General features: G+C 39.6%; 1 protein-coding gene across 1 annotated transcript in view; it reads right to left on the reverse strand.

Annotated features, from left to right (window-relative positions):
* The window catches only part of C5 (complement C5), a 44272-nt gene extending 28037 nt beyond the window's left edge, over nt 1-16235 (reverse strand). Inside the window, exons 1-14 of the mRNA XM_014526678.2 lie at nt 16120-16235; nt 14306-14498; nt 12803-12962; nt 12127-12197; nt 11381-11472; nt 7282-7364; nt 7018-7108; nt 6523-6628; nt 5183-5309; nt 3619-3734; nt 3192-3392; nt 2204-2407; nt 514-723; nt 171-320 (exon numbers count right to left, since the gene is read on the reverse strand). Coding sequence (XP_014382164.1) covers nt 171-320; nt 514-723; nt 2204-2407; nt 3192-3392; nt 3619-3734; nt 5183-5309; nt 6523-6628; nt 7018-7108; nt 7282-7364; nt 11381-11472; nt 12127-12197; nt 12803-12962; nt 14306-14498; nt 16120-16235 — 1920 coding nt within the window. The remainder of the gene's footprint in view (nt 1-170; nt 321-513; nt 724-2203; nt 2408-3191; nt 3393-3618; nt 3735-5182; nt 5310-6522; nt 6629-7017; nt 7109-7281; nt 7365-11380; nt 11473-12126; nt 12198-12802; nt 12963-14305; nt 14499-16119) is intronic.

Below are 16235 nucleotides of genomic sequence, written 5' to 3' on the forward strand. Positions count from 1 at the left end.
TATCAGAAATGTTTGGTGTTTTTTTGGTGGGTTTTTTGATTGCTCAACTAGACCGAAACCTGTGATAGAGGGGAAAAGTTCCACATCCTATTATCAGACTGGCTGAACGCATGGAACAATAGCAACTTCCAGATACAAGATTCATTTTTCTTTTCTAGATCCTACTTAACTCTTTCCATAGACCTCTTTCTGGTCCCAGCGACTCCATATATGGCTTTATCCATAGATGACAAAGTAACGAAAGAACTGAACTGGGTTTTCATGTAAAACGGTATGTTCTTTCCCGGCTTATACGACTCTTGTCTGGATGATAATTTAATCTATAAATTGAAAACAAATATAGGCCCTTTACAAAAACTTACACTGGGAAAAGCTGAGAGAGGTGAAAAGCTGAGATGGAAGTAACATTTTCAGGAAGTATTACAGTAGCTCTGAGAAGAATTTTGCTCATACAGTGAATGCACTACTTAATTAAAAAAACATAGAACTTTTAAGGCACATTCTATTAGTTACCTCAAGGCTGTTCCCACATTTCTGTTCTACATTCAGCCAAACCGAATCAGCTACTAATTCTGCAGTGTTCTCTCCAGTGACAATGTAGTAGACAAGAAGACGGGCTGAAGGAACCATATCTTGGGTTAGCTGAAAGCTTACATGTTCATAGTCTGTATCGTTAATCCTAGCCTGAGTTCCAAAGCTTATTATTTTCCCTTTGGACAGAATCTATGAGATAGAAAAGAAAAGAAAAAGATAATCCCAGAATAATAAATTGCAGCAAGTATTTCTGCCTATTTAGGAAGAAACTTTGGCAAGTAGAGTCAATAATATGTCACTTGCACATCTTAACTGGAGAAAGAAAAAAAAGACCTGTTCAGCCTTCACAAGAGAAGGCTGAGGGGGGACCTGGTGACCATCTATAAACGCACTAGGGGGGACCAGAAGGGCTTGGGGGAGACCTTGTTTCCCCTAGCGCCCCCTGGGATAACACGGAATAACGGCCACAAGTTGTTGGAGAGTAGGTTTAGATTAGACATCCGTAAGAACTACTTCATAGTCAGGGCGGGTAGGATCCGGAACCAACTTCCAAGGGAAGTGGTGCTGGCTCCTACCATGGGGGGCTTTAAGAAGCAGCTTGATGCCTACCTGACTGGGGTCAATTGAGCCCAGTTTTCCTCCTGCCCAGGCAGGGGGTCGGACTTGAAGATCTACAAGGTCCCTTCTGACCCTACTTCTATGATTCTATGATTCTATGAAAACCCAAAATGATGTTTATATGAAACTCAATTCATTTTTCAAACATTAAGCCACACAATAGTATGTAAAGTAGATTAATCCCTTGTATTTGGAGCTTAATAAAAATCAAACTTTTGAAAGGTTTAACAAACTGTATGCACTTGATGTAATAAATATACATTATTGTGTTTTTAGGCATAAACAACAGGTGTACAGATGATAATGTACTGTGTGTTTTAATCAATAGATAACAGCATAACTGACAGCAGCAGTTTTTCATGATGTATGTCATCCTATCAACTCTTAGATACAAAGTTATATAACACTATTCCTGAAAACAAGTTTAGGAAGCCAAGATACCTAATCTCTCCTGGCAGGGTAGGAAAGATTATCCTTACTTAGACCACATTTAAACTAAAACAAACATGGCATTGCTCCCTACCCCCAAAATGAATCACAATATGCTCTGCAAATGCTTTTTTGATGTTTGCCCATAATCTTGCTCTAACCAACTGCAAATACATCCAGTTCCTGTGGAAGTTCTTAATACAAGAAAATGAACAACTTCCCTAGGTAAGCACATCATTAGAATATGAAGAAAGCATGTGTTCAAGTGCTTTGACTAATTCCAGCTCTTAATCAGGTCTACAAGTTCTTTGGTGCTGTCCACTGTTGTAACTGCTATCTGGCAGTACCGTCCTTTCAAATGCAGGAATTCTGAGTTACAGACTTCACATTATAAAATGTAATGCTGCTGACAAGTGGTTAACAGTGCTCACGGAAACTCTAACTGGGGTATTAATTCTTGATCTCATTTTTACAAGTCGTTTCTCCATGTCAGTATTATATGGGATATGCATGCAGAAGCTTTGAAAGAAGCTGCTTTCTGAACAAAAACATAGAACTTTGATTGCAAGGGTTGCATATCTGGCACCCCAACTTGTAATGTGAAAGTACATCTGTTACTTACCAAATAGCTGTAATAATATATTTTATGAATATAGTGGCTACTTGGATGCACATTAATGTTGATATGGTCCCCCACATGGAGCATTTTATGGTTTGAAGCCCAGTCAATATATAGATAGCTTTTGCTGAGAGATGAGTAAGCTGTTGCTTCATAGCGTTCAGTTGCCTGGTTTTCTTCTGAAAGACTTGGATCTGCTGTTTTTACCTAAAAATGATGTCACGTGTATTAAAAGATGTTATGCCAACAAATAGCTTAAAATGTTTTGTACTTCTATAAAAGCTTCCATGAAGAAAGTAAAGATACTTCAAATAAAAATCAAGCCAGCCTCAGAACCATTGCGAAACAAATACTGTTTTGTTTAAAGTTTTGGTTTATTGTATAGATAGGTAAATTAACTCCATGGACTAATTTTAAAGAAACTAAGCACCAATAGTCCTCCAGCCAATAATAAAAGAAAGAACAGAAATAAGGCATCCTGATTTCGAAACACAATTATTATATTTCTTTTAACAAATTAAACATTACAGTGTAAACTTAATGGATTGAAACATTAAATTTAAGAGTGATATGAATGACTTTAATAAAAGACACCTCAAACCATTGCCTTACAGTCTTGCTTCTGCACATTCAAAATGCAACCAGTAAACACTATTCTCTCCATTTCTCTGAGCCAGCCAGAACAAAACCAAAAAAAAATCCCTATTAGAAAGCCCTTTTCTGTGTAATTTGTTTAATACACATTTGGATGAACAATATCTGAAGTTTTGGGTGCTTGTCTAAATTGGACTTCTGAAATCTCTATAATACTCATATTTGGTAATTTCCAGCATTTTTCACAACGTCTCTTAGATTACAAAATAGTCACATTTTCAAATTCCCTGGTTTCATGTGTAAAATCTTTCTATCTATACTGTCAACAAGTCAAAGCACACCATAAGGGAGTATGAACTGTACAAGAAATACATGATTCAAAAAGAATTTAACTCACTTGAAACTCCAGTGTTTTGCTATCAGATGGAATATTAACAATAAATAATGCGGTTCCGTCTGTCCTGCTTGTTTGTCTCCTCCCAGATTCTGAGCCCTCTCGTACCAAATGAGTTGAATCCATCTGTTCATTAACTACATTTGCAGTGAGAGTTACAGGGAGGTTTCCAACTGGCTGACTCAACGTATCTTTCACTTGCACCTATTTAATAGAATAGATAGAATTTAATATAAAAAATGTATAATTCTTCAAATACAAGCATGAGCAGGAGCATCAGAGAGTGAACAGCCTCCCCAGCTACTGTCGTGCTTCCATAATAGTAAATCCAACCATGCATGTTCAAAGCATGGTGAAGCAGACAGATCTTAGGTAATATGGATAAAGGAAAACATAACTGAATGCAACCAGGTTGCTTATGTTAACTAACCTTTATAGAGAATGGAAGTCCAGGTTTCACAAAAAGAGGAGTAGCAACCAAGTTCAGTTTATACGGAGACAGGACAAATTTGACTCCAAAAAATTCAGCTTCTTCACTATGTCCACCTACCAAAACATAGTATCTCTTTTGAAACATGAACTCTTGGACCCCATTTCTCCATCTGCCCTCAAAGGCTCTTTTTAAAGGCAACCCAAATAATTTCTTATCCTCAAGCTTTATTTAATCTTTGCCCATGACAATCAAACTCTTACCAGCATGAAATATAACTTATGAAAAAGAGAGGGGGAGAGAGAGAGAGAGAAAGAAAGAAATACTTTAATAATTTTAAGAACATGCCACATTGCGCTGGGTGATATTAACTCATCCTCCTTCATCTTTATACCATTTTGGTAAAAGCACATTTGAAAAAGAACCTTGTCTAAACAGTGTAATTTTCCTTCCTCAGTTTTATTCAGATTTGCAGATAAGTGTGTTAAAAGTGTAGCAAGAAACCCTTTTGTCTGCCCCCCACCTCAAATGTGAAGCTGCTCCATAAGGCAAAAGCCCCTCTTTTAGTATTTTCCCCTTTTTGGGGATGCTTTCTCTTTTCTACCTTTTCTTCCTTCCTCTCTCTCTTTTTCTTTTATTATATCATTATTATTTTTATATAAGGTGTACTTGTAGAGAAAATAGAGCTTGTGGATGCTTTTACAAATGTACTTTAAGTTTAAAAGTTGTACCATGCAACAATGTTAACAAGGGCAGGAATCTCTGTATGGAGCAGGTCCCTGAATGAATCATGGTTCATTGTGTTACGCAGTAGCTAGTCTGGATAAGCATGTTAATGAGCGGCAATTAACACTGACAAAATCAGAGACCAAGAAGAAGAAAGAATCAATAAAGAGCCAGGAATTCCCAGAAACTTCATTGTTAAAGGTATGGAAGCCCTGTTTGAACTAATCAACGCTGGAAACAGACCCTTGGGGCTGAAATACCCCCTGATCAACCACTTCCAGAGCTCTATTCATCATGGCAGTGAATCAATCAAAATTCATCAACGGACTCCTGAGACTGCACGTACATGCGGACGTGACCCCTGGGGCTGATAGCTGCCATCCAGCAGCTACCAAGAGGGACGTCCCTCAAGGTCAACGACCCCTGGATTAGGTAAGCCTGAGAATTGGGGAGTCACCAAAGTCTGCCAGAGAGGGATAAAAAGGCAGCGAAGAATGAACCCCAATGACGCCCTCTTTGACCTGACCAGCACCCTGCCTGTCCAGCCAGAAGGACCAGCCAGCGACCCCCTTCTGCAGCAACATCGCACTGAAAGAAGCCTCAATGGGCCATCGACGGCAGACTCCAGCACTTGGGGATTAGGTATATCTTGACACCAGTGCTTAGTGTTCAGAGCTAGCTACTGTGAGTGTGGGTGTGTGCGTGAATGTGTGCGTTTGAGGGGATCAGCACCAAGTTTTATGGTCTGACTTTTGCATCCGTCCAATAAACTAGAATTTTATGATGATCCTGCGAGTTCATGCTTTGTAGCCAACAAAAGGAGAGAGAAACACCTTACCATCAGACTCCAGCACTGTTGCTGCAATATATAAGTATGCCCCATTTAATTCTTCTAGACTTTGGCGGCCTATGTCTCTAACTGCATTTCTGCTATTAAAATTGATCTCTGCAACTCCATTTGTCATCTGATAAAAAATAAAGGTTAACAAATTATTTATTCTATTATTCACAGTTTTAACATTTTCTACAAGATTCAACAGTTTCTCTCTCAGATGTTGCTACACACATAATCTGTTTACTAGGAAACTAAGGATGAAATGTTCTAACAGAAGAGAATAGAATTAATTCCCTCAAATATTGGTAATTAACCACCCAGTGGCACAAGTTGCACAACAGGTCCTCAAAACTAGTATGACCTAGGTGCAATGTAGAGAGGGAGGATTCAAAGACATTCAGGGAAGAGTGGGCCTTTCATCATCCTTGAACGACTGCACAGAAGGCCAAACTAACTCAAGAGAGAAAAACTGGAGGTATAGGAGGATCTCCCAAAGAACATCCATTTAATTTGGAATTGTTTGGGTCTTGCCATCACTGTACTACAATGCCCATTTATTCCGTATTTGATTATCTTAATTTATTCTATAATTTTTAGTGTAAAAATTCTTTCATGAACTGATATAGCTCAGGAGTGACAAACTCATCTGGCCCGTGGCTGGTCCATGGGTTGGATCAAGCCCAAGGACCCCCCCCACCCCACCCCAGCCTGCATGCCTGATCTAATCTAGGATGCTGACACAAGCATGTGCCATGTGCAACACAGCCCAGGTCCTGGCTAAGCAAACAGCGATTGTCTCCCTTTAACTGATGCAAACCAGGATGCCTGTGCAGTTCCTTTTTCCCCACCCCCACAGGCAGTTAGGCTCAGCCCTGCCTTGGCCAGCCACTCTTGAGCAGCATAGGTCAGGACCAGCCCCAGTGAGTGCTATGGACAGTGCAGCTTGGTACCCAGCCCTAGCAACTGTTGTGGGTGGCATCAGGCTGCCCAGCACAGTATGTGGGTCAACAGGATAGACCAGAAGCCAGATAATGGGGCTCCATGGGCCAGATTTGGCCTGCAGGCCCTGGGTTTGACATTCCTGATATATCTACATTTTATGCAAATGTATAATTAAGCTGAACTGAAACTGCTTTCTGGCTGAGACAAGACCTGCTAAGCTTCAGTCCAAAATTAAGTTTTATGTTCCTTATAATAGGGATTTCCAATAGAAATACTGACTGAATAACTGACAATCCCAACCAGAGGGCTGGATCTAATTCCTGTTTAATCCAAAGGAAAGACTCTATTAAGGCCTGAAGTAGGCATTTGATGTGAAAATACCTGGGTCATCTTTTTCTTACCTCAGCTACATGCATTGCTTTTGGCATCATTGTTTTTTCATTTGCTTCAATTATTCCAAAACGGACAAAAACATCTGCCCAGGCAACCACCTTGTTATAAAAGTAGCTTGAGAATAAGACAATAAAATACTCTTTTAAATTGCTGTTTCAATGGCTAGAGCAAAGCTGACTATAAATATCATATGCACTTAATTTCTCATGAGGAATTGGCTCCTAAGCAAGAATGGGCACAGTAAAGAGATAGATGTATATGTTCTTGGCAAATGTTTCTAGTCAAAGCTAAGACCTGTTGACAAGCATTGAAGGAAGATACATTCAATTATTTTCCACTGCATAAAGGACTGCAGTGGTGTAACCTTTTTGAGAAGAAAGAAACAAAGAAAGAAAGATAGAAAGAAAAAAAATGGGGTGGGGAATCTTTGGATACAGGAGGATTCAACTCACTAAGGTAAAGAAAAGCTGAATGTGTTTACAACCAAGTCCAATTTTCCTTACCTAGCTTGAATAGTTATCTTGAATTTCTCAAATTTCTCAAAACTAATGAAGTTATATTCTGGTTCTATGGAGACGGAAAAACTTGGCATTGCTAAAAATTAAGCAGAAAGTTAAATATAATAATTTGAACCTAATTGAAAATATTAAACAAAACAACTATGGTGTCATTGCATGGGCTCCAATTAATTAAATGTTAGACTCAAATTATTTGAATTACATATTTAATGGAAATGAAAAATAAGCCCATGAGCAATCAGACATTACCATATTCCTTAACTTCAAATTTAGTAAAAGCTGTTGTTGTGAAGCTCTTCTTGTATTTAGCTTCAATCTTCCAGGTACCATATCTATAAAAAAGGCAAAATAACATTTTAAGATGAAAAACAATGTATGCCTAATAATAAAAATATGAATAAATCTTGTTTAATAAAGTCTACAGTTTGTTGGTGAGAAGAAAACTCTGTACAAAGTTGCACATATCTTCAATGCAGTTTCAGAAAGACGAGAGATTGTGCTGCTCTGCTAATATATGTTTAATTTAATCAGGCTGTTATGTGGCAATCATTTTGAAACAGTTAACATATACTTGTAATTAATAGGTAGCTACCTGCTTTACCACTGGTTACCTCTACAGGTTTTGATGCAGTCCCTCATCCAAGGACTCATTATGAAGACTGTATCCTGATTTGTGCTGGTTGAACTGAAGATGAGATTTCAAACCAATTCAGTTAAACAGGTGCAACTGTATGAGAGCACTCTTGAATTGATCTAAGCCTTGCTTAAGGATATTTAGTTCGCATCTGTGTAAACGAAACTAAAATAACCCAGTATAACCTTGTTCACAGAAGGGTTTTTGTTCCATTTTAATTAAATCCTTATAAACTGACAGCAATACAATTTCTTGATGCAGAACCACCCAAAATTAATTTAATGCATATCCTAGTCACTCAAAAACCCTGAAGGAGCTTCTTTTTAACCTAGGTACTACAACTACTTTGCTTTCATTCACTAGGACTGTAACATAGCTTGAGAGGTTAATTTAGCATAGGTTATAACTAGACTTTTTTCCCCCTCTAATGAAGCTAGCCCACTTTGGGTTTATCTGCACTACATTTTGACCTCGATTTAAGTAACAGCCAAGTAAATCAGAGGTACTTGGCATATTTGCATAGGCTAGTATGTACGCTACCTTCAACATTTATTCCTCATAAGAGCACAGACATTTGAGGCTAGAGCAAACATTTGAGTTTAGGCTAGATGAAAGTATGGGTGTTAAACTGTACTCTGGTCTACACCAGGAAACTATGCATTTTTAATGTGTGTTAGCTAAAACGTTAAAATCCTAGCACAGACAATCTGAGGGCTGTCACATATTACACATAGGATGTATTAACTGGACTTAAAATGCAAGCATCCACGTGTTCAAGCAAGAAAACATAGAGGGGTGCACTGATAAAGATTGTGTTGATGCCGATGGCTGATTATTGACTGATACTGATCTGATAGCCGATATACAGGAATGTAGCCTGGCAGCTTGGAGAGCAGCATGCAGCCGGTAAATCGGGGGTGGGGGGTAGAGAGGAGCAAGGCAGGTGGAAAGGAAGGGAAGAGGAATGTGGGGGGAGCAGATCATGGTGAGGGAGGGAGAGAGGGAGTGGGGCAGGGGCTGTCCAGACAAGGCAATGAATGCGTCCCGAGAGTGGGATGGAGCCATAGGCAGCTTGTCCGGGGGGGCGCAGGGGGATGAGGGGGAGGGTGGCTCCCTGCCACTACATGCACCCCTGGGGGGCAGGCTGCCTGCTGTGGGCTTGGGGCCAGGGTCTACACTGGCTTCTTCCCAATGTGGGGGCTGGGCCAGGGTTGTGCTTGGGGCAGGTGGAAGCAGGGCGGGCAGTGGCAGCAGTGCTGGGAAGGGAAGCTAATCAGGAATTTTGGGGTCGCTATAGCCCACCCTATAGCCACTCCTCCCAGCACCCCCACTGCCTGCCCCACCCCTGCTGGCCCCAAGTGCAGCCCCAGCCCAGTCCCCTTCTGGGAAGAGACTGGTGCAGCCCCAAGCCCACAGCAGGCAGCCCGCCTTCACCCCTTGCACAAATCTGCAGGGCACAGGCCACCCATGCCTCCCCTGGGGGTGCATGCAATGGCAGGGAGCCAGCCCCCTTCCCTCCCCACTGCGTCCCCTGGACAAGCCACCCACGAGTCCGTCCCACTCCTGGGTCACATTTAATGACCACTCTGGGCATCACATGCCCCTGCCCTACTCCCTCCCTCGCTGTGGGGGCCTCGATCTGCCCCCCCGGTGCCCCCACAGACTTAGTGGCAGGAAGCTACTCTCCAAGCTGTCCTGCTGCATTCCTAGCCACCTGCATGCTGCGGTTGCACACGCATGCAGCAGTTATCAGTGATATTATCGACTACACCGGTCAAAAAAAGCCAATTGCTAATAACGACACCAGCCAAAAAAAGCCAATGCCAATAATGTTAATTTTCCTTTTATCAGTGCCGATCCAATTTGCCACCAATATATCAGTGCACCTCTAAAAACATGTAAGTGCGATCAGATAGCAAAGTTGTGACACTTTATGAGCAAGCTGTGTGTGTTAGAGATTGTAGCACAGATTACCATGAGACTGGTCAGAATGTGTTCTAACTTTAATATGGCACAGATTTAACACATGCTAAGTGGCTCACATAACAAGGCTACGAGTTGTAGTTCTAATGCATATCAGCCGGTCAAGGTATTACAAATAAACACAGCCCAGTGGAGATGCAACAGCTGGCAATAAAGACATTTTTCCACCAGCATAGCTACCCCGCCTCCCAGAAAAAACTATGCCAACAAAAGCACTCTTCTGTTGGCACAGCTGCATACTCACTGGGGGTTTTGCCAATTTAGCTGCTTTTTCACACTCCTAGCCAGCATCATACTCCTATGCTGACAAAAACAGTCTATAGTGTAAACCTGACCTTAGTGAAGTCTATGTAAAAAACAACTAGTAAGCAGTTTCTGCAGACGGTCTGTGTTAGGCTGAAAACAGTGAACACTTGGTTCAGTGTGGGGCCATGTCTACACTAGGGAAAAGCACATTTTTAATATGCTTCAGCAGGCTGAATAAACCCTCCAAAAGATCCTGAAGACTTCTAGTAGGGTCCTGATCCATGCCTAGAACTCCTAATAAGTAATATGTGAAAACAACAAATATATAAAAGTGGTTCCTTCCATCTTGGGGGCCTAGGGCCCCACAACCCATGAGAAACCTGGGACCTGACAGCAATGCAAAACCCATTTCTGACTGAAATTACTATTGACTTTTCTAGTGAAAAGAAAATGAGTTAAAACATTCTCTGCTTTACATTTCTACTAGCATCGGTTTGCTTACCCAATGAACCTGCAGCACACCCTACAGGACTGAAGAAGAAATGATGAGGTATATATTTTGACTTCAGATACTACTGGAAGAAATAAAGCCCTTATGCTATATATTCTCTCTCTCTCTCTCTCTCTCTCTCTCACACACACAAACACACATAATCATACTGGAAAAATAATACACACAAACATTCCCACTTAAAGAGTTCATACACCTACTTTCAAACTATATCCAGTGCCAGTTTTTTTATGCATCTAAAAGTCCTCCCACCCAGAAATCAGTCTTCTACCTCATACCTGGATTCCAGCATGGAAAGAAATCTTTAGGGTTTTTTTTAACTTTCTTGGCCAACTGGCCATCATAGGCTCACTATTCTTCTGTTATTATAATTCTATCCATTAATATCTTTACCTGAAGCACTTCCCCACTTTCTGTTGCTACTGTGGCAATTAAAATACAAGAAATTGAACCTTATCCATGGCTACTATTAACAATATTGCTTTATGCATAAAATGACAGGAACAAAAAAGAGCGTGGCTATGGCTGGCATACTGTCATGGTTGATATACACAATGCCCAGGACTAGAAATCTCCAGGTCACATCATGTACCTTAGGCACCCTGAATTAGGGGTGGCCACCCTGCAGCATAAGTGCTACAAGGAGCATGGGCAGTCTGTGTGGCACCTGACAGACCAGGGAGGCAAAATGCAGCACAGTGCAGAGAAGGCAGAAAGTAGAGCAGCAGGATCAGGCAGGAGGCACAGGGCACAAAGCAGAAAACAGAGCAGTAGATTGGGCAGGGAGCATGGGACAGGAAGCAGAAAGCAGAGCAGCCCACTGGGCAGGGGAAGGGGACTAGACTGGCACTTGGGATAATTTGTGGTTTACCATTCCCCCACTGCCTTAAATTATCAGCAAAATGCATTTTCAAAATCTGTGAGATAAGGTATAACTAAGTAATGGTTATCAGAAACACTTAACAGAAATCTACTTAGGGTTAGATGGAATCTTGAAGTCAGGAAAAGACACAATTCCAGTAAAGTCATTTTCTTCTATTATATCCACTTTTACTCCTTCTGGATCCTTTAGGTTAAAAAAACAAACAAACACACAAAAAAATCACAGTTACAGACAGTTGAACAGCAAACACTCATAAAGAGATCATTTGAAGAAAGACTATTGAATGACTTCAGTTGAGAATGATCATCCTCATTTTTCCTTACTATCTTGTCCATTTCACAGCACTGAAATCAAACAATCTTCTCAACCAAGTCCTAGGCTGAAAATCTGGAAAACATGTCTGAGAGTCCAGCAGTGAAATAGTTGTTACGTGAGACAGCATTGTTGGTGCATCACTAGGGTAATGCCACTACAGAAAAGGTTGAGACTATTGACTACTTTGAATTGGAACTGAAAGAAACAACATGCAATGAAAGGTTTCCTACAAATCTTATCCTTAGAAGTAAAAAGCAATTTTTTTTTTCACTCTGTAGCTATTCTGGAGATGTGACTTGCCAGCTATCTAACTGTGCAAAGTCACTTCAAAGGAACTTCAAGTTGATGCCTTATTAAATTACAAAAGCAGGTTTTGGACAAGCATTGTCAATGTTGTTAATGACCTGACAATCAAGCTATTCTGATGCAATAACATAGTGGTTTACTACTCAACTGTTTTGGGTTTTTTTCTCTTTATGGTCTCTGGGATGACAATATTCAATTATGTTCTGATATACTCACCACAAAAGTTAAGACAGTTTCTCTTTGGGCTGGCTTCAATTCTTGATTCAAAGAGTAAACCCTGACTTTCACTGCAAGAAAAATAAATTTAGAGTATATGATATTACATAAAAAATAAAATTACTTTAAGTTTCTACACTTATTTATTCCTAAAATCTTCAGTATTCAAAAGAAAACCGTAGCCTATTGAATGCCTGGGACCCTATTAGGGACAACAAGAATTAGTAGAATTATTTCAAGCTATCAACAGCAGAGAGAAGCAGATTCTGAATTACAACTGCTTTAGACTGAATTATCACAGTCCAAAATAAATTATTATACTGTTATGGTCCCAGCATTCTTAGCTGTGGGGAAAGAAGGAACTAGTGACATTTTCTAAAATGATAGCAATTCAATTAATTTTTTCAGTGCAGTATTTCCTCAGTTATATTTTTGCAACGGTCTTTCATTTGACCTCAAATTACTCATTCATGATGGAAGGGAAGTTCAGGAGAGAATGTTATGAGAAACTAATGATTCCAAAGTGATGAAACAGTTCTGAATATTGTTTTGATTTTTAATGCATATTATGCTTAAATAAAAGTTGGCAGTAATTAAATTTGAATCCTAATTTCTCAGCAGTGCCAACTCACTTTAAAGCTTTAACTCAACCAGAAGGAAATTAGTATTACTCTACCTGATTGATCAGGAGTGTAAATGGGTTTGTCTGTCTGAATAAAGAGATATCCATTGTCGTAAGTAACCAGCATTTTTTTCTCTCTTGTGAAATGCACAGAACTAGCTTCCAGATACACATGGACTGAGCTCCCTGGTCCTGGTAAATCTTTTGGCTGAATCTAGGAGGCAAAAAAAAAATATTGAAAAATATTAAATTAATTTTAAGTTATATGAAGGCAAATCATTATTTTTTAACAGTATGTGTGATTGATAAGTACTATTCTCCTGTTATTTATTAAATATTAAGTTCATGAACACTAGTATCAAAAAAGATTTTCTCTCACATGTACACTGTATATAATAGTCAGGAACGATACCAAACAGTTTTCTTTTTTTTCAGGTAGTGTCTATGGGTCACTTGTACAGATAAAGCACTAGGTGAGAAGGAGCAAGATCCAGTAACTGTATAATTTATCAAAGTCCCATTTACATACCAAAGGTGAAATCCTGGCCCTTTTGAAGTTAATGGGAGCTTTGCCACCAAGTTAAAGATTTCAGCCCAGTTTAGTCAGGCATATTGACTTACACTGAACAAACAATTCATCAATCCAGTCTACAGCCATGTTTCTCCACCCCATTTTTTTTCTCCTCTCTCAGGCTAGGTACAGACATTCAAAAAGCCCAAAGAAGAATTGGTCAAATTACACAGTTTTCTGTAACCAGAGTAGTTTAGCTTGGTAGTGAACAGAACACACATTTGCCCTTTGGTAAGGGGGACAAATCTTAGACCAGATTCTGCCATTTTTGAACATTAGTATGTGCGCCAAACTTCTGTTCTGTTATGGGTATAGACAGGTTTTGCAAGCCAAATTTCTGTTCTGTTACAGGCATAGACTGGTTTCTCATCACTTATACCATTAAAGTATAATGTCTGTACCTGGCCCTAAAGGTAAAGATAGTCAGAAGGTTTAATACTTTTATAACTATTAGTTCAATATAAATTAAAGTACAGGATAGAGCATGTCTATTTGTCTGATGAGAACACAAAATTATACCTGTATAACCAAGGACATCATCAGTATGCAAACAAAAGTGGAAAGATACGGCTTTAGGGAGTTATGGATAATTAAGTTAGTGAAGTTGCATTCTTTTGGAGCAACACCTACTTGATTTTTCTTTTTTATTTCCACGATATTGCTCGAATCTCACTTTTTTCTAGCTATTTTTTAAATCTCATTCCCAGCTTTTACAGGAGAAGAAAGGACTTGAATACATTACAGAAAATATCACATAAGAAAACAAGAAATTGTTTCACACACTTTTATATATTTTTGCTGATTAATTAATCTATGCATGAATTTCTAGGGAATTAAACTGGCACAAAACTGATATAACAGTCTGAAGAATCATGCCCCTCATCTTCTTTGAAATAACTGGAATTCATCATAACGTTTTCAATCTGCTCTAATTTTAGAACCAAATATAACCATAAGGGAGGACAAGAAACGCTTTAAATACATACCATTAACGTTACAGAACCTTGGAATTTGTTGGCTGAAGATAAAGAAACACGGCCAGAAGAATAAACAGTTTGCTTATCTGGATAGCTTTTAATGGCAATATTGACAGAAAATTCATTCTTATATCCAAATGCTTGAATTACGACCTTTTCAGATGCCCCAACACGCAAGATCTTTGGTGCAGAAACGACATACCTGCAAATGATAATAATAATAGGATAATGGAACTGCCAGTCTCTTTTGTACCTATTTGCATTTGAAATTCACTGAAAGACCCACCATTAAAGCAGACAGGCTAATGGCTTGACCTATTTCTAGTTATATTTAAATTGTCTGTTGAGAATGTGCTCTTGATAGCATGACATTCAGGTCTCCACACTGTGGCTGCAACACAAAATCCGTGTTTTTGATGAGAAAGGAGTTTCTTCAGCAGGTGACAGGTTGTGGATATATTAATATGCTGATAAAGGAACACACAGTTAATTCTTACCACATGCCATGACAGTTCTACTGGCAGAAGGCAGGATTTGCCCCTAAGAGACCCCTCATTAGAGTCAAGGGCCTCCTTAGAAAATGCCAGCTCTTAGCTTTCACTCTTTTTTTTTACAACAGAAAAATACTAGAGCAATTCTTCTGTTCCAAAGAACTCAGAAAGACCACAGAAGACTACAGTGTTTTAACACTATAGATTCCCTATTCGACAGCTCTGGTTTTATCTTGTGAATCATGTTTGTACCCCTAACACATTTAGCATTGTGCTCTGGGGCATCCCTGAAAAGATCTCAGGGCACCCTTGTTGAGAATCACTGTTATAAACTCTATAGTTCATCCCTGCTATGAAACAAAACCTAATCCCCGGTATTCAGAGATGTAGGAACTTCAATATTGCTTATCTGATATGTTGCAATATGATAAATAAATTCTAGTAACTGTATAAATACAAGTATTGTTAGGCATTTTTAACTGAAAATTGCTTTTGTGATAAAGATTTCTTCAGCAAATTTGAAAAGTAGACAGTACACTAGTTAAACAAAACCATTCTGATAGGAGCTATATTTATGTCATGTCTGAATGTGTTCAGACAGTTGTCCAACCTTTTGGCCCCACTGGCCAAATGAGTGGTGGAGGGGGATCCAGTCTGTAGGCGTGCACCAGACAAGGCCTCAGTTCTGCGCATCATATGGCAGCTGTAGCTGTAGCTTCTGCCCCGTGGTGGATCAGACCTACTGTCCCCAGGCTCAGCCCCATGCATGCTGGATCCGGCCCCCCTACCCCAGCCCTGGAATGCTAGCCCCAGCCCCAGCCCAGCCGTGTGCGCAGGTATAGCGGGTATAATTTTGAACCTATCTAAATAATAGCTTACAAATAATAGTGCAAAGAAACATTTACTTTAGAAAAACAGGCAATCATCATCTTTAAATAATTTAAATTTGAAAATTTTGGCTCTAAATCCAAAAATATCCAAAGGCATGAACACACCTTTTGGGTTTCTGAAGGGTAGTTAGCAGCGTTAGTCAAAAGTCAACCAGAAGGCTGGGCAAGGCACCCTAAAGACTAATTGGGTCAGAGAACCATAAGCTAAGTTTGTCAGATGCTATAGTTGGTATCTGCAAACATGCACCCCATTCTGCAAGTCCTTTCTTAGGCAATAGTCCACCTGAAATCAGTGTGAGTTTTCTAGCGTGAGGATTGTTGAATCAGACCTACATAGTGCCTCTTGTATTGGCTTTGATTTAATTCTGTATTCATATTAATCTAAATTTTTACACTGGTGGCGGTAATCAAATAATATTTCCAGATAGTACACTATACTTACGTTTGCTCCTGACTGACGCTTCTTCCACAAACTACCAAAATACAAAAAAAGCTGAAAATATTCATAGCTGACAAGCACCAACCCAAAGATGCTAGTAAATACTGATGAAACCGCAT

The sequence above is a fragment of the Alligator sinensis genome, unplaced genomic scaffold, assembly GCF_000455745.1.
Source record: "Alligator sinensis unplaced genomic scaffold, ASM45574v1 scaffold611_2, whole genome shotgun sequence".
In the NCBI taxonomy this organism is placed as follows: domain Eukaryota; kingdom Metazoa; phylum Chordata; order Crocodylia; family Alligatoridae; genus Alligator; species Alligator sinensis.